At 53.0% G+C, this 22,988-nt stretch overlaps 1 protein-coding gene across 1 annotated transcript in view; it reads left to right on the plus strand.

Moving 5' to 3' along the window:
• Positions 1 to 22,988, plus strand: part of reln (reelin) — a 186,768-nt gene that overhangs the window by 123,641 nt on the left and 40,139 nt on the right. The window contains 14 exon segments of the mRNA XM_088645617.1: positions 83 to 271; positions 1,216 to 1,489; positions 1,603 to 1,743; positions 3,010 to 3,187; positions 4,487 to 4,571; positions 4,665 to 4,847; positions 5,769 to 5,937; positions 6,791 to 6,893; positions 9,409 to 9,562; positions 9,565 to 9,635; positions 10,940 to 11,055; positions 11,057 to 11,163; positions 12,141 to 12,291; positions 21,218 to 21,476. Of these exon segments, the coding sequence (XP_088501743.1) occupies positions 83 to 271; positions 1,216 to 1,489; positions 1,603 to 1,743; positions 3,010 to 3,187; positions 4,487 to 4,571; positions 4,665 to 4,847; positions 5,769 to 5,937; positions 6,791 to 6,893; positions 9,409 to 9,562; positions 9,565 to 9,635; positions 10,940 to 11,055; positions 11,057 to 11,163; positions 12,141 to 12,291; positions 21,218 to 21,476 (2,180 nt within the window).

A 22,988-nucleotide genomic window follows, 5' to 3' on the forward strand; every position in this document is an offset into this window, starting at 1 on the left:
CCCAGATTGTTTTCAGAATCCAGGAGTTCTGTTGGCAGGGCCGGCGGATTACAGTCTCTCTCCTCCCTCCCTCTCCCCGCAGGAAGGCACTCAGCGCAGTGGGCTGTGGACGATGTTCTGATTGGGATGAATGACAGCTCGAGAACCGGCTTTCACGACAAGTTTGACGAAACGGCCGCACTGAAACACAGCTGGTACCGTGTGCAGGGTGGGGAGGTGGGCATGGACTGCCAGTCGCTGGACACTGCGCTGATCTTCCACACTGACTCCGGTACGGCTGAGAGGGGGAGCGCAAGGGGCACTGTCACTCAGTGTGTGTGTGTTGTGCAGTCTCAGTGTGTGTGTTGTGCAGTCTCAGTGTGTGTGTGTGGTACAGCCTCAGTGTGTGTGTGGTACAGTCTCAGTGTGTGTGTGGTACAGTCTCAGTGTGTGTGTTGTACAGTTGGTAGACACTGTCACTCAGTGTGTGTGGTACAGTCTCAGTGTGTGTTGTGCAGTCTCAGTGAGAGTGTTGTACAGTTTGTAGACACTGTCACTCAGTGCGTGTTGTGCAGTCTCAGTGTGCGTGTTGTGCAGTCTCAGTGTGTGTGTGGTACAGTCTCAGTGTGTGTGTTGTACAGTTGGTAGACACTGTCACTCAGTGTGTGTGGTACAGTCTCAGTGTGTGTTGTGCAGTCTCAGTGAGAGTGTTGTACAGTTTGTAGACACTGTCACTCAGTGCGTGTTGTGCAGTCTCAGTGTGCGTGTTGTGCAGTCTCAGTGTGTGTGTGGTACAGTCTCAGTGTGTGTGTTGTACAGTTGGTAGACACTGTCACTCAGTGTGTGTGGTACAGTCTCAGTGCGTGTTGTACAGCCTCAGTGTGCGTGTTGTACAGCCTCAGTGTGCGTGTTGTGCAGTCTCAGTGTGTGTGGTACAGTCTCAGTGTGTGTGTTGTGTAGTCTCAGTGTGTGTGTTGTACAGTTGGTAGACACTGTCACTCAGTGTGTGTGGTACAGCCTCAGTGTGCGTGTTGTGCAGTCTCAGTGTGTGTGGTACAGTCTCAGTGTGTGTGTTGTGTAGTCTCAGTGTGTGTGTTGTACAGTTGGTAGACACTGTCACTCAGTGTGTGTGGTACAGTCTCAGTGTGTGTGGTACAGTCTCAGTGTGTGTGGTACAGTCTCAGTGTGAGTGTTGTACAGTTGGTAGACTGTCACTCAGTGTGTGGATCTCCACAGGAAAGCCTCGCTATGCAGAGACCTGGGATTTCCAGGTGTCAGGCTCGTCCTTCCTGCAGTTTGAGCTCAACATGGGGTGCAGCAAAGCAACACTGCTCTCCAGCGGCGTGCAGCTGGAGTTCTCCACGGACACCGGCCGCACCTGGCACCTGCTGACGCCCGAGTGCGTGCCCCCCGCCATCGGCTGCGCTGGGTACACCGAGAGCTCGGTGTACGCCGCGCCGCGCTTCACCCGCTGGAGGAGGGTCACCGTCTACCTGCCCAGCGCCGCCAAGTACGCCCTCTGTCTGTGTGTCCCTGTAGCTGCACTCGTGCCTGGCTGCTCGTCTGCAGCTGACGGGCCGGGCAGTCATCTGGAAACGAAAAAAAGTCTGTCTGTCTCCCCAGCTCCCCCCGGACACGGTTCCGATGGATCCAGCCCCAGTTTTCCCCCGGCACTGATGGGTGGGCTCTGGACAATGTGCTCCTTTCCCCAGGCTGCCCCTGGCTGTGTTCCGGTCATGGCTTCTGTGACAATGGCCATTGCGTGTGAGTACCCACTGGAAATGCAGACTGAACCATGCATTCACACTAAATCACAGTCATCTGAGTTTGCACGACAGTGCATGACAGCTAGCACTGCTACCTCATGGCTTTTGGGTCCTGGGCTGGGATGCGTATTGTGTGCCTGTTCCCTTGTGTTTGCATGGGTTTTCTCCTAGTGTTCTGCTTTACTCCCCGCTTCCAAAGGCTCGCTGACGAGGTTTGACGAGCTATTCTAAACTGTCTGTTTGTGTGGTCCTGAGATGGACTGACTCCAGCTTCTGTGTGAACGGACAGATGTGTAGGTCTGGTTTTCCTGAGGCTGCTCGCTGCTGGAGATGAATAAGCAGGCCTTCCTTCTGCCCCTTTCTCTTTCCCCGCACCTTCTCTCCTCTTCTCTTCACTTTGTCATCCTCTCTTTCTCCTTCTTCCCTCTACCCTCCTTCTCTTCCCTCTGTCCCCCTCCTCATCACTCCTGTCTCCTCCTCTCTGTCTCCGCTGTGCTCCTCCCTTCCTCTTCATCACTCCCGTCTCCTCCTCTCTGTCTCTGCTGTACTCTCTTCCTCTTCATCACTCCTGTCTCCTCCTTTCTGTCTCTGCTGTACTCCTCTCTTCCTCTTCATCACTCCCTTCTCCTCCTCTCTGTCTCTGCTGGGTTCCTCTCTTTTCCCCTTCAACACTCCTGTCTCCTTCTCTCTGTCTCTGCTGTACTCCTCTCTTCCTCTTCATCACTCCCATCTCCTCCTCTCTGCTGTACTCCTCTCTTCCTCTTCAACACTCCCATCTCATCCTCTCTGCTGTACTCCTCTCCTCCTCTTCAACACTCCCGTCTCCTCCTCTCTGGCTCTGCTGTACTCCTCTCTTCCTCTTCAACACTCCTGTCTCCTCCTCTCTGTCTCTGCTGTACTCCTCTCTTCCTCTTCATCACTCCCATCTCCTCCTCTCTGCTGTACTCCTCTCTTCCTCTTCATCACTCCCATCTCCTCCTCTCTGCTGTACTCCTCTCCTCCTCTTCAACACTCCCGTCTCCTCCTCTCTGTCTCTGCTGTACTCCTCTCTTCCTCTTCATCACTCCTGTCTCCTCCTCTCTGTCTCTGCTGTACTCCTCTCTTCCTCTTCATCACTCCCTTCTCCTCCTCTCTGTCTCTGCTGAGCTCTTCTCTTCCCCTTCACCCCTCCTTTCTCCTCCTCCTCTCTGTCTCCGCTGTGCTCCTCTTCCTTCTCCTTCCACCTCTTCCCCCCATCTTGAATCTCTCCTGTCCCCCCCCCCAGGTGTGACCGCGGCTTTGGGGGTCCTCACTGTGTCCCTGTGACGCCCATGCCATCCGTGTTGCGGGAAGACTTCAATGAAAACCTGCGCCCCGAGCGGTGGCCTGAGGTGTACGGGGCCGAGAGGGGGACTCTTAACGGGGAGACCCTGAAGTCTGGCACTGCGCTCATCTTCAAGGGGGTGCGTCTGTGGACGGGGGGGCTGTGCTGTGGTGTGCAGCAAGGTGTCTTAAATGGACTGAGGCCAGCAGACAGGAGACGAAGTGATAAATCATTGATCTGTTGTCAGACCCATGAGAGCCCTCCCTCTCCAGTAGTGTGAGGCTGGAGGAATAGGGGGCTGTGTCTCTGAGGGGTGTGCCATCAAGGTACCCAGTCTTTAATGGCACACCCACACACCTGCTGCCAGTAGTATCCCAGACTGGGCCGATGGGTCCAAATGTAACACACCTGGTATATCATACAAGGCTGCCCAGCACAATGGTCTCATCCTCATACAGCATTAATTAGTGCTGTATGAGCATATGTTTTTCTCCATATGCTCGAGACTCAGGTTCTTATGCTTTCCTTGATTTTAGGATGGAATCGTAAGTTTAAAACTTTGTAAATAAGAGCCAGCTTCCACAAACCTATCTTGCTGATTATTCATAGGATTTCAATCAGGGATTTTCCAGCCTGGCTCTGCATTTTCAGCTGAAAGCAACAATTGGAACTGGTCTGATTAAAGCCGTCGATAAGTCATTTTAATTCCATGTATACAGCGCCCCTCACCTGTAAACTTTACAGGGCGCTTCAAAAGAGTCACTCAGGTGTATTCCTGACATGAGACGGCAGCCCTGAACAAGTGGGTCTTCAGCCAGCAGCAGGAAGAGCAGAAGGAGCCTGCTGGTGAGGCTTCCTGTGGGGCACAGTTCTGAAAGGCCCTGGAGCCAGCTGTGCTCAGACTGGCTCCTGGGGCCTTGAAATTGCACTGAGTGCACAGCGCGCCGTGATCGTGTGCAGGGACTGTACTGGCCAGCTCCATCAAAATGCGGTCATGTGGACATTTCCCCATCCCCAAATAACTGAGCAGCCGAAGTGGAGGCTCCTGACGCAGAGGTGCTCACTCGCTGGTCAGGAGACTCTTGACCGGGGGGTACGTCAGGAGTTCCAGCCGCCGGACTGCGGCGTGATTGAAGCTGAAGCGAGGGCCAGCCGAGAGGGGAAGCACAGCTGTCCGCTCCTGACGCGGTGAACATGAGCGTCGGCACTGCCGCATCTCCGCGGGGGTCAAGCGTCGGCCTGACTCGGCTCGAACAGAAACCAAGAAACACCAGGCTGGAAAAGCTCTGATTCGGGTCGCGATCGGAGTCTTAGCTGTTGCCTTTTTCCTGATCTCACTTCCCGCCTTTCCCTCCTCCTCTGGGGCTCGCCGTGGTCTGCCGGTGTCGGACCTGGTCGCCCCCCCCCCCCCTTGACCCGGTGGGGCCCGGCTCTGCAGGAGGGCTTGCGGATGCTGGTGTCGCGCGACCTGGACTGCAGCGGCACCCTGTACATCCAGTTCTCCTTCAAGTTCATCACCAAGGGTATGGCTGTGTGTATCTGTCCGCCCGTCCCGCCTCCCCCCGGCCCCCCCCGAGCCGCGGTCGCCCAACGTGTGCCTGTGCGTGTCTCGGCAGGGGTCCCGGAGCGCTCCCACTCGGTGCTGCTGCAGTACTCGGTGAACGGCGGCATCAGCTGGCTGCTCCTGGACGAGTTCTACTTCCCCCAGTCCACCGACACGCTGTTCCTGCACCTGCCGCTGCCGGCCAGCGCCCAGAGCAACGCCACCCGCTTCCGCTTCTGGCAGCCCTACAGCAACGGTGAGCCCCTCCCCGGCCCCCAGGATCCCGCGCCAAACTGGTGCGAGGGCCCGCCGAGGCCCGGGGCGAGCCGCCTGGCCTCGCCGTTCCCCAAACGGGTGCGAGGGTCCGCCGAGGCCCGGGGCGAGCCGCCTGGCCTCGCCGTTCCCCAAACGGGTGCGAGGGCCCGCCGATGCCCGGGACGAGCCGCCTGGCCTCGCTGTTCCCCAAACGGGTGCGAGGGCCCGCCGATGCGAGCCGCCTGGCCTCGCCGTTCCCCAGCACGCCTTCCGTTCCGCCCCGTCTGTGGACCCTTGGCGGCGATCCCTTCCGTCGCAGTTCTGACTTTGGTCAGAAGGTCCCCCTGCCCTGTTGTACGCCTGAAAATGATCCAGCTCAGCCTGTCCGGCAGAGGCCCGCAGCCCTGAGCGGCGGCGTGGACTCAAGAGCACTGGAGCGGTTTTAGTGACAGGCGCCCCTTCGGCCAAGTGTGACCCACGTGGCAGCTAGTGCAGTACGTAATCCCAGCACCTCCTGCAGCCGCTTGCCTGACGAAATCATGCTGAGACACAGGCCCCGCATTTCAGACTCCACCCTGAAACAGCAGTCATCTTGTCATTGTAATCACTGTGCTTGTGCTCACTTGTAAAGGGTGACTTTTGGGGAAAAAAGATTTTGGCGGTGAGATGGACCTTGAGGAATTATTTTGACTCCGTGCAAGCTGTAGATTTGTAAATATTTTCATATTTACGTGAATATTTCATACGTCTACAGATTGAATGTAATATTTGTATCCATGGGACACGCTGCCCCTCTTGCTCTGTGTGCTGTGTTTACTGAGGCTCTGATTCCCAGCTGTAGCCTGGTGGTGCAGAGCCCTGACCATGCACAGTGTGTGGAAGATCCCATTCTAGAACTGATGGGCTGTGCCCCCCCCTGCAGGTAAGAAGGAGGAGGTGTGGGTGATCGATGACCTCATCATTGATGGCGGAGCCCTGCGCACCCTCCAACTCCTATCAGACAGTTTCGAGGGGGGGCCCCGTGAAGACAGCTGGCTCTTCTACCCGGGGGGCAACATCGGGCTCTACTGTCCCTACCTGAAGGGGGCGCTGTGAGTAGCCGCTTCTTCAGCGATGTGCGTGGTGCACTTGGCCAGAACTGCTCAGCGTTGGGAGCTCTCTGTGCTTGTGCGCCCAGCTCGTCGCCATGCCTGTTTAAAGAGAAACTGCAGTGCTATTTTCAAGTTTCAGGGTTAGAAAGAATCACCATTGATGGTTACGTTTCAAACCACAATAACAGTCAAATGTACTTGTAAAACCTCCAATTTACACCAGAAGATAGTGAACATTTCCAGGTATGCTCAGCGCCATGTTCTGTGATTCAGAACAAAACTTCTGTTGATGTGTTGCGGCCCTATTACATTATAAACAAGCCAGGTTGTGAATTCGACTCTTTTAATCCAACAGAAATATTGCTATCGATTTTGAAATAGTTTTGCCAGCAAATACTACTTACTTGGTAACTCTGCATGCAGAGCACGTTGGAATTTCTGCTGTGAAATGTCTGCTACACAAACCTATATTTATGCGCTTGTACTGTACATCTCATTACATTATTCATTAGGGAGACTAGTGAGCAGGAAGGGCCGCTTCACGGCACAATTCGTGGGAACTCGAATGCGAGTTGCGTCAACATGGTGACTTGCAATGCTTTTCCAAAGTTCACGAGTTTGTGCTTAATTCGAAATTTCTCTTTTTTTTTTCTGTAACGTCAAGGAATTGATTTTGTTACCGAGATGTACTGTATTAACCGGTCTGAGAGATTGGGACTGCACTTCCCGTTTCACTCAGTGCCATGCGTACATTTATCTCCTGGCTGTGTGTGTGTGTGTGTGTGTGTGTGTGTGTGTGTGGAACTCGGCGCCGAGCGCACGCGTAACCCTCTGTGCGGTCTGTACGCTGCAGGGAGGACGAGTCGGCCATGGTGTTTGTGTCCAGCGAGGCGGGAGAGCACTCCATCACCACCCAGGAGATTGACGTCAATGAAAACACCATTGTCCAGTTCGAGGTACTATTGCCAGCCTCTCTCCCCCTGGCCTGCGGCGTCAGGGAGGGCAGAAGAGAGGGAGAGGAGGGTGATAGGAATTGACCAGAATTTTGGGATTGAGGGAAATATGTGTTTTATTTTTATTTTTGTAAGCATTGTGGGAGGAAAGCACTTTCCCCCACCCCGGGGCTCCAGTGTGTCAGGGGTCACTAGATGAAGCAGGCGGCAGGCTCTGCGCAGCTGCAGTGGTGATCTAGATATCCGCAAGATCTGCATGGACACCAGACGGCTCACATGACTGTGTGGGATATGAACGACGGGGATCGGGAACAGCGAGCTGGGACAGTACGGATGACGGTGTGGGATATGAACGACAGGGATCAGGGGAACAGCGAGCTGGGACAGTACGGATGACCGTGTGGGATAGGAATGACAGGGATCAGGGGAACAGCGAGCTGGGACAGTACGGATGACCGTGTGGGATAGGAATGACAGGGATCAGGGGAACAGCGAGCTGGGACAGTACGGATGACCGTGTGGGATATGAATGACAGGGATCAGGGGAACAGCGAGCTGGGACAGTACGGATGACCGTGTGGGATATGAATGACAGGGATCGGGGGAACAGCGAGCTGGGACAGTACGGATGACCGTGTGGGATATGAATGACAGGGATCGGGGGAACAGCGAGCTGGGACAGTACGGATGACCGTGTGGGATATGAATGACAGGGATCGGGGGAACAGCGAGCTGGGACAGTACGGATGACCGTGTGGGATATGAATGACAGGGATCGGGGGAACAGCGAGCTGGGACAGTACGGATGACCGTGTGGGATATGAATGACAGGGATCGGGGGAACAGCGAGCTGGGACAGTACGGATGACCGTGTGAGATATGAATGACAGGGATCGGGGGAACAGCGAGCTGGGACAGTACGGATGACCGTGTGGGATAGGAATGACAGGGATCAGGGGAACAGCGAGCTGGGACAGTACCGATGACCGTGTGGGATAGGAATGACAGGGATCAGGGGAACAGCGAGCTGGGACAGTACGGATGACCGTGTGGGATATGAACGACAGGGATCAGGGGAACAGCGAGCTGGGACAGTACGGATGACCGTGTGGGATATGAACGACAGGGATCAGGGGAACAGCGAGCTGGGACAGTACGGATGACCGTGTGGGATATGAACGACAGGGATCAGGGGAACAGCGAGCTGGGACAGTACGGATGACCGTGTGGGATATGAACGACAGGGATCAGGGGAACAGCGAGCTGGGACAGTACGGATGACCGTGTGGGATATGAACGACAGGGATCAGGGGAACAGCGAGCTGGGACAGTACGGATGACCATGTGGGATATGAACGACAGGGATCAGGGGAACAGCGAGCTGGGACAGTACGGATGACCATGTGGGATATGAACGACAGGGATCAGGGGAACAGCGAGCTGGGACAGTACGGATGACGGTGTGGGATATGAACGACAGGGATCAGGGGAACAGCGAGCTGGGACAGTACGGATGACCATGTGGGATATGAATGACAGGGATCAGGGGAACAGCGAGCTGGGACAGTACAGTATGTGGAGGTTATAGCAGGAGGGAGGTGCAACAGCTCAGGAGAATGAACTTCAGAACTGGATATGGCTGTTGAGCACTAAAAGGACTTAAACCAGACCTTGGTGAAGGAGTTGTATTTCCGTGTTGGCAAGAAGTGTGTAGGTTTCCCTTTTAACCCCACAAGGCAAAGTTTTTCTCCTCTTTAGCATTGGGTTACAAGGCCGGCTAACACCGGGGGAGTAATTGTTTAGTGAAAGCAGACTCGCCTGATCTTGGAAAGCGTTAAGTTCTGGCTAGCTAGAAAGGGTTAAGTCAAGGTTACGGCGAGTGTGAGAAGCTTCTGTGTTAGGTGATGGACCGCGAGGAATCTCTGCTTTTGTAGAAAAAAAAAATGAATATTTTGTGTAAATAAGTCTTTAAAGCTAGTGCCTCTTTTTTTTGTCTCCCAACATGAAACTGCTCACAGGAGATGAACCAAACCACCTGACCTTGCTTGCTGTACTCTGACCACATGTACACACACTGCTGTCTGGACTGATTATAATTATTTTTAATGGTTTAGACAGTTAGATAAGATTAGATCACTTTATTGGCCATATACAATTTCTTGCTTTAGGAATTTGTCTTTTCGCATACCCCAGCTTGCTTAGACACACAGACCAGAGCTTGGGGTCAGAGCGCAGGGTCAGCCATTGTACAGCGCCCAATGTTAAGGGTCTCGCTCAGGAGCCCAACGCAGTACGATTCCTCTGCCGGCCGCGGGATTTGAACCAACAACCTTCCAGCCACAGGCGCAGATCCTTAGCCACGGAGAATGTTATTTGACATCCTCTGTGCATGACGATATGTGTTCACCCTACAGGAGCCAGAAACGAGTAGCTCAGGGAAATCGCACTGAGTAACACAAGCATGTGAGAGGGTCTCAGGAGCCCGTCTCCCTCTCTCTCTTCCCCCTCTGCCTCCCAGATCAACGTGGGCTGCACCTCGGACAGCTCGGCCGCTCACCCCGCCCGGCTGGAGTTCTCCAGGGATTTCGGGGCAACCTGGCACCTCCTGGTGCCGCTGTGCCAGGGGGGTCCTCAGCTCAGCTCGCTGTGCTCCACCGAGATGCACCCGGCCAGCGTCTACTACCCGGGCACCACGCAGGGCTGGCGCCGGGAGGTCATCCACTTCGGGAAGCTGCGGCTGTGCGGGTGAGGGCCGGGCCACAGCCGCGCTCGCTTCCAGCTGCAGTGGCTTCGGCCAACAGTGCTGTAATAATAATAATAATAATAATAATAATAATAATTGCTTACACTTATATAGCCCTTTTCTGGACACTCCACTCAAAGCGCTTTACAGGTAATGGGGTCTCCCCTCCACCACCTGCAATGTGCAGCCCCACCTGGATGATGTCACAGCAGCCATAGTGCTCCAGTACACTCCCCACACACCAGCTCTCAGTGGGGAGGAGAGCAGAGTGATGAAGCCAATTCATAGATGGGGATTATTAGGAGGCCATGATTGGTAAGGGCCAATGGGAACTTTGGCCAGGACACCGGGGTTACACCCCTACTCTTTACAAGAAACACCCTGGGATTTTTAAAGACCACAGAGAGTCAGGACCTCGGTTTTACGTCTCATCTGAAGGACGGCGCCTGTTTACAGTATAGTGTCCCCGTCACTACACTGGGGCATTAGGACCCACACAGACCACAGGGTGAGCGCCCCCTGCTGGCCCCACTAACACGTCTTCCAGCAGCAACCTTAGTTTTTCCCAGGAGGTCTCTCATCCAGGTACTGACCAGGCTCACACCTGCTGAGCTTCAACACCTGCTGTACAGGCGCTGCGTTACATAAATCACGTATATAATCCTTACATTTACAGTATATAGCGCTTTCCTGGAGACTCCGCTCAAAGTGCTGTACAGGTAATGGGGATCCCCTCCACCACCAGTGTGCAGCCCCACCTGGATGATGTCACAGCAGCCATAGTGCACCAGTACACTCCCCACAGACCAGCTCTCAGTGAGGTGGAGAGCAGAGTGATGAAGCCAGTTCAGAGTTGGGGATTATTAGGAGGCCATGACTGGTATAGGCCAGGGGAAAATATGGACAGGACACTGGGGTAACACCCCTACTCTTTTCAAGGAATGCCCTTGGATTTTTAATGACCACGGGGAGCCAGGTCCTTCGTTTAATGTCTCATCTAAAGAATGGTTCCTTTTTTACAGTATTGTGTCCCAGTCAATATACTGGGGCATTAGGACCCACACAGACTGCAGGGTGAGCGCCCCCTCCTGGTCCCACTAAAACCAGACTCACACCTGCGGAGCTTCAGTGGGCTGCCAGTTGTGAGCTGCAGGGTGATATAGCTGCTGACTGTACAGTATGTGTAGTTCCAGCATCTCCATTGTATTCTTAGTCAGAAGCCTCGTTGTTAATCTGTCCACTGTCTCTCCCAGTCTCCTTGTCTCTAAATACATTGTTTCTGTCTCACCACTGCCTCCTGGTACAGGTCGGTCCGGTTCCGGTGGTACCAGGGCTTTTACTCCAGTGGTACCCCTCCCCCAACGTGGGCACTGGACAATGTGTACATCGGGCCGCAGTGCCTGGACATGTGCAATGGACACGGGGCCTGCGTGGGCGGCACCCACTGCGTCTGCGATCCGGGCTACTCGGGACCGGCCTGCGGCACCAGGGACAACCCCAACCCTGACTTCCTCAAGGAGGACTTCGAAGGTACTGTAAGGGAGATCCACACACACTCAGACGGGAGTTCAGAGCTGTGTTGGGTGTTGTTCGTCCGGTATGATACTAACCTCTAATCCTCCAGATTGGATCAATGGGATCTGTTAGTGATGAGAAACAAATGGGCTAGATGGGCCTCCCCTCATTTCTAACCTTTCTTTGCTTTCATATCAAGACATGCCAGAGGGATTTACAGTATCCAATGAGCTTGGTACAGTTACAAAGCATTTAAACGTAAAGATTAGATTCCAAATCCCTGTTGTCACCTGGTCTGGTGCTGCACAGAGGTTTCTGTGAAGTGTGCAGGAGTGATGTAACACTCTCAGATAGCACTGAAGCTCAGGGGCACCTCTTTAGATCTCAGCTGCTGTTGCCTGGCAAGTGGAAAGGAGTCCGGGCATCCCAAGTCCCACCCGAACCCAGGTCCAGCTTGACCCTGTGGGTGTTGCCAGTGGGGGGGATCACTGTGCTGCCAGCAGGTGATCTAGCACAGAGCTGAGCCAGGAGTGTCAGCTCGGTCTTGGGATGCGCACCCACTGGCTGAACCATCTGGGAGCCTGGATCTCAGGAGGTCTAAGTCCAAGGACATCTAAGGAATCTGTAAGGAGGTTAGGACCCCCATTCTGAGAGGGGTGGTACCCAGGGTGCAGCTGCAGAAAGACGAACTCAAGGAGAAGACAGGGGCTCCCTGTGGTATTGACAGCTTTTCAGGAAGTTATGTCATGGATGATGACAAGTCAGAGTAGCAGGGTTGTGGGAGACCTTGGTCGCTTTCGATCCCTTCCAGTCCTTTGATTAAGACATCATGTGTGTTGATAACAGCTTTTCTCCTTCCTGTAGCTAGGAATGGAATCGGGCAGTGCCGGTCCTGAGCCTGTGTTGTGTGGGGGTTGAAGGAGGTGTGTTAGGGAGGGGGAGGCAGTTAGTGCAGCCTGCACCGGGCATGACCGTGCTCCCTGTGTGTGCAGGAGGATCCATTGACCCCAAGCGCTTCCTGCTGGTGAGCGGGGGCAAGCCGTCCAGGAAGTGCAGCATCCTGTCCAGCGGCAACAACCTGTTCTTCAGCGAGGAGGGATTCCGCATGCTGGTCACCACCGACCTGGACCTCTCCAACGCCAGGTACACACCACTGGCCTGGACCAGTTTGAGTACCTGTACCTGTATGAGTCCCCTCTCTGTGTGCCCAGTATGCCAGTATGGGCTGTGTGCTGTATGAGTCCTCTCTCTGTGTGTCCAGTATGGGCTGTGTGCTGTATGAGTCCTCTCTCTGTGTGTCCAGTATGGGCTGTGTGCTGTATGAGTCCTCTCTCTGTGTGTCCAGTATGGGCTGTGTGCTGTATGAGTCCTCTCTCTGTGTGTCCAGTATGGGCTGTGTGCTGTATGAGTCCTCTCTCTGTGTGTCCAGTATGGGCTGTGTGCTGTATGAGTCCTCTCTCTGTGTGTCCAGTATGGGCTGTGTGCTGTATGAGTCCTCTCTCTGTGTGTCCAGTATGGGCTGTGTGCTGTATGAGTCCTCTCTCTGTGTGTCCAGTATGGGCTGTGTGCTGTATGAGTCCTCTCTCTGTGTGTCCAGTATGGGCTGTGTGCTGTATGAGTCCTCTCTCTGTGTGTCCAGTATGGGCTGTGTGCTGTATGAGTCCTCTCTCTGTGTGTCCAGTATGGGCTGTGTGCTGTATGAGTCCTCTCTCTGTGTGTCCAGTATGGGCTGTGTGCTGTATGAGTCCTCTCTCTGTGTGTCCAGTATGGGCTGTGTGCTGTATGAGTCCTCTCTCTGTGTGTCCAGTATGGGCTGTGTGCTGTATGAGTCCTCTCTCTGTGTATCCAGTATGGGCTGTGTGCTGTATGAGTCCTCTCTCTGTGTGTCCAGTATGGGCTGTGTGCTGTATGAGTCCTCTCTCTGTGTATCCAGTATGCCAGTATGGGCTGTGTGCTGTATGAGTCCTCTCTCTGTGTGTCCAGTATGGGCTGTGTGCTGTATGAGTCCTCTCTCTGTGTGTCCAGTATGGGCTGTGTGCTGTATGAGTCCTCTCTCTGTGTGTCCAGTATGGGCTGTGTGCTGTATGAGTCCTCTCTCTGTGTATCCAGTATGCCAGTATGGGCTGTGTGCTGTATGAGTCCTCTCTCTGTGTGTCCAGTATGGGCTGTGTGCTGTATGAGTCCTCTCTCTGTGTGTCCAGTATGGGCTGTGTGCTGTATGAGTCCTCTCTCTGTGTGTCCAGTATGGGCTGTGTGCTGTATGAGTCCTCTCTCTGTGTGTCCAGTATGGGCTGTGTGCTGTATGAGTCCTCTCTCTGTGTGTCCAGTATGGGCTGTGTGCTGTATGAGTCCTCTCTCTGTGTGTCCAGTATGGGCTGTGTGCTGTATGAGTCCTCTCTCTGTGTGTCCAGTATGGGCTGTGTGCTGTATGAGTCCTCTCTCTGTGTGTCCAGTATGGGCTGTGTGCTGTATGAGTCCTCTCTCTGTGTGTCCAGTATGGGCTGTGTGCTGTATGAGTCCTCTCTCTGTGTGTCCAGTATGGGCTGTGTGCTGTATGAGTCCTCTCTCTGTGTATCCAGTATGGGCTGTGTGCTGTATGAGTCCTCTCTCTGTGTGTCCAGTATGGGCTGTGTGCTGTATGAGTCCTCTCTCTGTGTATCCAGTATGCCAGTATGGGCTGTGTGCTGTATGAGTCCTCTCTTTGTGTGTCCAGTATGGGCTGTGTGCTGTATGAGTCCTCTCTCTGTGTGTCCAGTATGGGCTGTGTGCTGTATGAGTCCTCTCTCTGTGTGTCCAGTATGGGCTGTGTGCTGTATGAGTCCTCTCTCTGTGTATCCAGTATGCCAGTATGGGCTGTGTGCTGTATGAGTCCTCTCTCTGTGTGTCCAGTATGGGCTGTGTGCTGTATGAGTCCTCTCTCTGTGTGTCCAGTATGGGCTGTGTGCTGTATGAGTCCTCTCTCTGTGTGTCCAGTATGGGCTGTGTGCTGTATGAGTCCTCTTTCTGTGTGTCCAGTATGGGCTGTGTGCTGTATGAGTCCTCTCTCTGTGTGCCCAGTATGCCAGTATGGGCTGTGTGCTGTATGAGTCCTCTCTCTGTGTGTCCAGTATGGGCTGTGTGCTGTATGAGTCCTCTCTCTGTGTGTCCAGTATGGGCTGTGTGCTGTATGAGTCCTCTCTCTGTGTGTCCAGTATGGGCTGTGTGCTGTATGAGTCCTCTCTGTGTGTCCAGTATGGGCTGTGTGCTGTATGAGTCCTCTCTCTGTGTGTCCAGTATGGGCTGTGTGCTGTATGAGTCCTCTCTCTGTGTGTCCAGTATGGGCTGTGTGCTGTATGAGTCCTCTCTCTGTGTGTCCAGTATGGGCTGTGTGCTGTATGAGTCCTCTCTCTGTGTGTCCAGTATGGGCTGTGTGCTGTATGAGCCCTCTCTCTGTGTGTCCAGTATGGGCTGTGTGCTGTATGAGTCCTCTCTCTGTGTGTCCAGTATGGGCTGTGTGCTGTATGAGTCCTCTCTCTGTGTGTCCAGTATGGGCTGTGTGCTGTATGAGTCCTCTCTCTGTGTGTCCAGTATGGGCTGTGTGCTGTATGAGTCCTCTCTCTGTGTGTCCAGTATGGGCTGTGTGCTGTATGAGTCCTCTCTCTGTGTGTCCAGTATGGGCTGTGTGCTGTATGAGTCCTCTCTCTGTGTGTCCAGTATGGGCTCTGTGCTGTATGAGTCCTCTCTCTGTGTGTCCAGTATGGGCTGTGTGCTGTATGAGTCCTCTCTCTGTGTGTCCAGTATGGGCTGTGTGCTGTATGAGTCCTCTCTCTGTGTGTCCAGTATGGGCTGTGTGCTGTATGAGTCCTCTCTCTGTGTATCCAGTATGCCAGTATGGGCTGTGTGCTGTATGAGCCCTCTCTCTGTGTGTCCAGTATGGGCTGTGTGCTGTATGAGTCCTCTCTCTGTGTGTCCAGTATGGGCTGTGTGCTGTATGAGTCCTCTCTCTGTGTATCCAGTATGGGCTGTGTGCTGTATGAGTCCTCTCTCTGTGTGTCCAGTATGGGCTGTGTGCTGTATGAGTCCTCTCTCTGTGTGTCCAGTATGGGCTGTGTGCTGTATGAGTCCTCTCTCTGTGTGTCCAGTATGGGCTGTGTGCTGTATGAGTCCTCTCTCTGTGTGTCCAGTATGGGCTGTGTGCTGTATGAGTCCTCTCTCTGTGTGTCCAGTATGGGCTGTGTGCTGTATGAGTCCTCTCTCTGTGTGTCCAGTATGGGCTGTGTGCTGTATGAGTCCTCTCTCTGTGTGTCCAGTATGGGCTGTGTGCTGTATGAGTCCTCTCTCTGTGTGTCCAGTATGGGCTGTGTGCTGTATGAGTCCTCTCTCTGTGTGTCCAGTATGGGCTGTGTGCTGTATGAGTCCTCTCTCTGTGTGTCCAGTATGGGCTGTGTGCTGTATGAGTCCTCTCTCTGTGTGTCCAGTATGGGCTGTGTGCTGTATGAGTCCTCTCTCTGTGTGTCCAGTATGGGCTGTGTGCTGTATGAGTCCTCTCTCTGTGTGTCCAGTATGGGCTGTGTGCTGTATGAGTCCTCTCTCTGTGTGTCCAGTATGGGCTGTGTGCTGTATGAGTCCTCTCTCTGTGTGTCCAGTATGGGCTGTGTGCTGTATGAGTCCTCTCTCTGTGTGTCCAGTATGGGCTGTGTGCTGTATGAGTCCTCTCTCTGTGTGTCCAGTATGGGCTGTGTGCTGTATGAGTCCTCTCTCTGTGTGTCCAGTATGGGCTGTGTGCTGTATGAGTCCTCTCTCTGTGTGTCCAGTATGGGCTGTGTGCTGTATGAGTCCTCTCTCTGTGTGTCCAGTATGGGCTGTGTGCTGTATGAGTCCTCTCTCTGTGTGTCCAGTATGGGCTGTGTGCTGTATGAGTCCTCTCTCTGTGTGTCCAGTATGGGCTGTGTGCTGTATGAGTCCTCTCTCTGTGTGTCCAGTATGGGCTGTGTGCTGTATGAGTCCTCTCTCTGTGTGTCCAGTATGGGCTGTGTGCTGTATGAGTCCTCTCTCTGTGTGTCCAGTATGGGCTGTGTGCTGTATGAGCCCTCTCTCTGTGTGTCCAGTATGGGCTGTGTGCTGTATGAGTCCTCTCTCTGTGTGTCCAGTATGGGCTGTGTGCTGTATGAGTCCTCTCTCTGTGTGTCCAGTATGGGCTGTGTGCTGTATGAGTCCTCTCTCTGTGTGTCCAGTATGGGCTGTGTGCTGTATGAGTCCTCTCTCTGTGTGTCCAGTATGCCAGTATGGGCTGTGTGCTGTATGAGTCCTCTCTCTGTGTGTCCAGTATGGGCTGTGTGCTGTATGAGTCCTCTCTCTGTGTGTCCAGTATGGGCTGTGTGCTGTATGAGTCCTCTCTCTGTGTGTCCAGTATGGGCTGTGTGCTGTATGAGTCCTCTCTCTGTGTGTCCAGTATGGGCTGTGTGCTGTATGAGTCCTCTCTCTGTGTGTCCAGTATGGGCTGTGTGCTGTATGAGTCCTCTCTCTGTGTGTCCAGTATGGGCTGTGTGCTGTATGAGTCCTCTCTCTGTGTGTCCAGTATGGGCTGTGTGCTGTATGAGTCCTCTCTCTGTGTGTCCAGTATGGGCTGTGTGCTGTATGAGTCCTCTCTCTGTGTGTCCAGTATGGGCTGTGTGCTGTATGAGTCCTCTCTCTGTGTGTCCAGTATGGGCTGTGTGCTGTATGAGTCCTCTCTCTGTGTGTCCAGTATGGGCTGTGTGCTGTATGAGTCCTCTCTCTGTGTGTCCAGTATGGGCTGTGTGCTGTATGAGTCCTCTCTCTGTGTGTCCAGTATGGGCTGTGTGCTGTATGAGTCCTCTCTCTGTGTGTCCAGTATGGGCTGTGTGCTGTATGAGTCCTCTCTCTGTGTGTCCAGTATGGGCTGTGTGCTGTATGAGTCCTCTCTCTGTGTGTCCAGTATGGGCTGTGTGCTGTATGAGTCCTCTCTCTGTGTGTCCAGTATGGGCTGTGTGCTGTATGAGTCCTCTCTCTGTGTGTCCAGTATGGGCTGTGTGCTGTATGAGCCCTCTCTCTGTGTGTCCAGTATGGGCTGTGTGCTGTATGAGTCCTCTCTCTGTGTGTCCAGTATGGGCTGTGTGCTGTATGAGTCCTCTCTCTGTGTGTCCAGTATGGGCTGTGTGCTGTATGAGTCCTCTCTCTGTGTGTCCAGTATGGGCTGTGTGCTGTATGAGTCCTCTCTCTGTGTGTCCAGTATGGGCTGTGTGCTGTATGAGTCCTCTTTCTGTGTGTCCAGTATGGGCTGTGTGCTGTATGAGTCCTCTCTCTGTGTGTCCAGTATGGGCTGTGTGCTGTATGAGTCCTCTCTCTGTGTGTCCAGTATGGGCTGTGTGCTGTATGAGTCCTCTCTCTGTGTGTCCAGTATGGGCTGTGTGCTGTATGAGTCCTCTCTCTGTGTGTCCAGTATGGGCTGTGTGCTGTATGAGTCCTCTCTCTGTGTATCCAGTATGCCAGTATGGGCTGTGTGCTGTATGAGTCCTCTCTCTGTGTGTCCAGTATGGGCTGTGTGCTGTATGAGTCCTCTCTCTGTGTGTCCAGTATGGGCTGTGTGCTGTATGAGTCCTCTCTCTGTGTGTCCAGTATGGGCTGTGTGCTGTATGAGTCCTCTCTCTGTGTGTCCAGTATGGGCTGTGTGCTGTATGAGTCCTCTCTCTGTGTGTCCAGTATGGGCTGTGTGCTGTATGAGTCCTCTCTCTGTGTGTCCAGTATGGGCTGTGTGCTGTATGAGTCCTCTCTCTGTGTATCCAGTATGGGCTGTGTGCTGTATGAGTCCTCTCTCTGTGTGTCCAGTATGGGCTGTGTGCTGTATGAGTCCTCTCTCTGTGTGTCCAGTATGGGCTGTGTGCTGTATGAGTCCTCTCTCTGTGTGTCCAGTATGGGCTGTGTGCTGTATGAGTCCTCTCTCTGTGTGTCCAGTATGGGCTGTGTGCTGTATGAGTCCTCTCTCTGTGTGTCCAGTATGGGCTGTGTGCTGTATGAGTCCTCTCTCTGTGTGTCCAGTATGGGCTGTGTGCTGTATGAGTCCTCTCTCTGTGTATCCAGTATGCCAGTATGGGCTGTGTGCTGTATGAGTCCTCTCTCTGTGTGTCCAGTATGGGCTGTGTGCTGTATGAGTCCTCTCTCTGTGTGTCCAGTATGGGCTGTGTGCTGTATGAGTCCTCTCTCTGTGTGTCCAGTATGGGCTGTGTGCTGTATGAGTCCTCTTTCTGTGTGTCCAGTATGGGCTGTGTGCTGTATGAGTCCTCTCTCTGTGTGTCCAGTATGGGCTGTGTGCTGTATGAGTCCTCTCTCTGTGTGTCCAGTATGGGCTGTGTGCTGTATGAGTCCTCTCTCTGTGTGTCCAGTATGGGCTGTGTGCTGTATGAGTCCTCTCTCTGTGTGCCCAGTATGCCAGTATGGGCTGTGTGCTGTATGAGTCCTCTCTCTGTGTGTCCAGTATGGGCTGTGTGCTGTATGAGTCCTCTCTCTGTGTGTCCAGTATGGGCTGTGTGCTGTATGAGTCCTCTCTCTGTGTGTCCAGTATGGGCTGTGTGCTGTATGAGTCCTCTCTCTGTGTGTCCAGTATGGGCTGTGTGCTGTATGAGTCCTCTCTCTGTGTGTCCAGTATGGGCTGTGTGCTGTATGAGTCCTCTCTCTGTGTGTCCAGTATGGGCTGTGTGCTGTATGAGTCCTCTCTCTGTGTGTCCAGTATGGGCTGTGTGCTGTATGAGTCCTCTCTGTGTGTCCAGTATGGGCTGTGTGCTGTATGAGTCCTCTCTCTGTGTGTCCAGTATGGGCTGTGTGCTGTATGAGTCCTCTCTCTGTGTGTCCAGTATGGGCTGTGTGCTGTATGAGTCCTCTCTCTGTGTGTCCAGTATGGGCTGTGTGCTGTATGAGTCCTCTCTCTGTGTGTCCAGTATGGGCTGTGTGCTGTATGAGTCCTCTCTCTGTGTGTCCAGTATGGGCTGTGTGCTGTATGAGTCCTCTCTCTGTGTGTCCAGTATGGGCTGTGTGCTGTATGAGTCCTCTCTCTGTGTGTCCAGTATGGGCTGTGTGCTGTATGAGTCCTCTCTCTGTGTGTCCAGTATGGGCTGTGTGCTGTATGAGCCCTCTCTCTGTGTATCCAGTATGGGCTGTGTGCTGTATGAGTCCTCTCTCTGTGTGTCCAGTATGGGCTGTGTGCTGTATGAGTCCTCTCTCTGTGTGTCCAGTATGGGCTGTGTGCTGTATGAGTCCTCTCTCTGTGTGTCCAGTATGGGCTGTGTGCTGTATGAGTCCTCTCTCTGTGTGTCCAGTATGGGCTGTGTGCTGTATGAGTCCTCTCTCTGTGTGTCCAGTATGGGCTGTGTGCTGTATGAGTCCTCTCTCTGTGTGTCCAGTATGGGCTGTGTGCTGTATGAGTCCTCTCTCTGTGTGTCCAGTATGGGCTGTGTGCTGTATGAGTCCTCTTTCTGTGTGTCCAGTATGGGCTGTGTGCTGTATGAGTCCTCTCTCTGTGTGTCCAGTATGGGCTGTGTGCTGTATGAGTCCTCTCTCTGTGTGTCCAGTATGGGCTGTGTGCTGTATGAGTCCTCTCTCTGTGTGTCCAGTATGGGCTGTGTGCTGTATGAGTCCTCTCTCTGTGTGTCCAGTATGGGCTGTGTGCTGTATGAGCCCTCTCTCTGTGTATCCAGTATGGGCTGTGTGCTGTATGAGTCCTCTCTCTGTGTGTCCAGTATGGGCTGTGTGCTGTATGAGTCCTCTCTCTGTGTGTCCAGTATGGGCTGTGTGCTGTATGAGTCCTCTCTCTGTGTGTCCAGTATGGGCTGTGTGCTGTATGAGTCCTCTCTCTGTGTGTCCAGTATGGGCTGTGTGCTGTATGAGTCCTCTCTCTGTGTGTCCAGTATGGGCTGTGTGCTGTATGAGTCCTCTCTCTGTGTGTCCAGTATGGGCTGTGTGCTGTATGAGCCCTCTCTCTGTGTATCCAGTATGGGCTGTGTGCTGTATGAGTCCTCTCTCTGTGTGTCCAGTATGGGCTGTGTGCTGTATGAGTCCTCTCTCTGTGTGTCCAGTATGGGCTGTGTGCTGTATGAGTCCTCTCTCTGTGTGTCCAGTATGGGCTGTGTGCTGTATGAGTCCTCTCTCTGTGTGTCCAGTATGGGCTGTGTGCTGTATGAGTCCTCTCTCTGTGTGTCCAGTATGGGCTGTGTGCTGTATGAGTCCTCTCTCTGTGTGTCCAGTATGGGCTGTGTGCTGTATGAGTCCTCTCTCTGTGTGTCCAGTATGGGCTGTGTGCTGTATGAGTCCTCTCTCTGTGTGTCCAGTATGGGCTGTGTGCTGTATGAGTCCTCTCTCTGTGTGTCCAGTATGGGCTGTGTGCTGTATGAGTCCTCTCTCTGTGTGTCCAGTATGGGCTGTGTGCTGTATGAGTCCTCTCTGTGTGTCCAGTATGGGCTGTGTGCTGTATGAGCCCTCTCTCTGTGTGTCCAGTATGGGCTGTGTGCTGTATGAGTCCTCTCTCTGTGTGTCCAGTATGGGCTGTGTGCTGTATGAGTCCTCTCTGTGTGTCCAGTATGGGCTGTGTGCTGTATGAGCCCTCTCTCTGTGTATCCAGTATGGGCTGTGTGCTGTATGAGTCCTCTCTCTGTGTGTCCAGTATGGGCTGTGTGCTGTATGAGTCCTCTCTCTGTGTGTCCAGTATGGGCTGTGTGCTGTATGAGTCCTCTCTCTGTGTGTCCAGTATGGGCTGTGTGCTGTATGAGTCCTCTCTCTGTGTGTCCAGTATGGGCTGTGTGCTGTATGAGTCCTCTCTCTGTGTGTCCAGTATGGGCTGTGTGCTGTATGAGTCCTCTCTCTGTGTGTCCAGTATGGGCTGTGTGCTGTATGAGTCCTCTCTCTGTGTGTCCAGTATGGGCTGTGTGCTGTATGAGTCCTCTCTCTGTGTGTCCAGTATGGGCTGTGTGCTGTATGAGTCCTCTCTCTGTGTGTCCAGTATGGGCTGTGTGCTGTATGAGTCCTCTCTCTGTGTGTCCAGTATGGGCTGTGTGCTGTATGAGTCCTCTCTCTGTGGTCTCAGGTTCGTGCAGTTCTTCCTGCGGCTGGGCTGTGGGAAGTCCCCCCCAGACCCCCGCTCCCAGCCCGTGCTGCTGCAGTTCTCGGTTGACGGGGGGCTGTCCTGGACACTGCTGCAGGAGTTCCTGTTCAGCAACAGCAGCAACCAGGGCCGTCTGGTAGCCCTGGAGCTCCCCCTGCGTGCCCGCACCCCTGCCACCCGCCTGCGCTGGTGGCAGCCCTCCGACAACGGGCATTTCTACAGCCCCTGGGTCATGGACCAGGTGAGGGGGGGGGTCAGGGGTCACGATTTCTGGTGATATATTCTGCTCTTCTGTCAGCAATCTGTACTCTGCTAAGCCAAATCCTTGCTGCTTCAGATACGTGTACCTTCAGCTCACATAGTGCTGGTTCTGTGTGCGAGAAGTAACCTACAGTCCTCCACTGCCTGCTGTACAAAGACAAGTCTACTTTTTCTGTCTTTCTTGTCAACACTATGGTATGGATACCACAGATAATCTGAAACCGAACAGAATGCTCCTTAACTATACATTTATAACTATTACAACATGTAATTGAAGAACCTGTATTATAATTACATAATTATAGGGTCCCGTAGTATATTAAATACAGTACTCACTGGGCACCTAAGGCACGTGAAATGACATTGCAGGATATGACATTCTTTTTATGGTGTATGAATGACTTCTGAAGTCACAGAGTGTTGTGTACTTCATTTCGACAGTTTTGTGATTTTCAGATTTCAAATACATTTTATCAGACTTTTCTCTGAAAGCGGACAGGATATGAGGCATGTTTTGGTCCCTTATCATGGACTGCCTGGCCTATAATCACATCAACCAGTCAAGCACTGTGGCCACAGTTTTGACTGACTGCTTGGGGAAACTTGTAGCAGTTGGGCATGCTGTCATTTTCTGGGGGGGTAGTGGGCCGTTGGGACATTGCAACTATATATACAACTATAACTTGTGTTTTTAAGCTCTGCTTAACATGCATAGACTTTGAGCTTAAAAAACGGAGCAGGGTCCTGTAACACACAGCGTGCAGTGTAGGTCACGACTCGGACTACAGTGGGCACATGACAGAAATAGCAGGCAGACATCAAAAACAGAGCCAGTGCAGATCAACTTACAAATTAATATTAGGAAAGGAAATATTGGTAAGTGACAATCAATCAAGGACATTACAGAAGATGTGTACCTAAAACAGAGACCTGGGGAAGACCGCATGTGTTTCACTGATGGAGCGAACAAGGAAGGCAGGAGGATGATCAGAAACCTGGTAACTCTGTCTAGAAAGAATTAGAATGGAAACAGAGTGAAGTAAAATACAAGATGTAAAGATGGGGTTAAATTAAGTCCTTTCTAATTGAAGATTAGACTTCTAAGCAACAGGAGTTTATGGCAGGAAAGGGAGAACTGATAAGGATTCCAGAGGCCAACTAGAAACCCTCTGGGGACTTAATATAACTGACCATTTGGTCAAAAGGCTGTAAACTGGCCATAGACCGTGCCTGCCCCCCCTTACCATAATAATGAGCGATGTCAGAAGCGGCAGGAGAATGCTATATAAACTGAAAGTTTGTACCGGCACTTTGAACAATACTTCGGTTTTGTCGTTTCTTGCGGGAAACAAGACTTCAGTTCTGTTGTTCCTTGCATGCAAAAAACCCATCTGTTTAACTTCATCTCGGGATCCAGAACCTTATTCTTTCTGTTGCAACAAGAGGTTGATGCTGATTGACTCGGGTTCAGCTGTCATTCACCGCGGGAGGC

Source organism: Lepisosteus platostomus, chromosome 9, assembly GCF_059453375.1.
Source record: "Lepisosteus platostomus isolate fLepPlt1 chromosome 9, fLepPlt1.hap1, whole genome shotgun sequence".
Taxonomy (NCBI): Eukaryota; Metazoa; Chordata; class Actinopteri; order Semionotiformes; family Lepisosteidae; genus Lepisosteus; species Lepisosteus platostomus.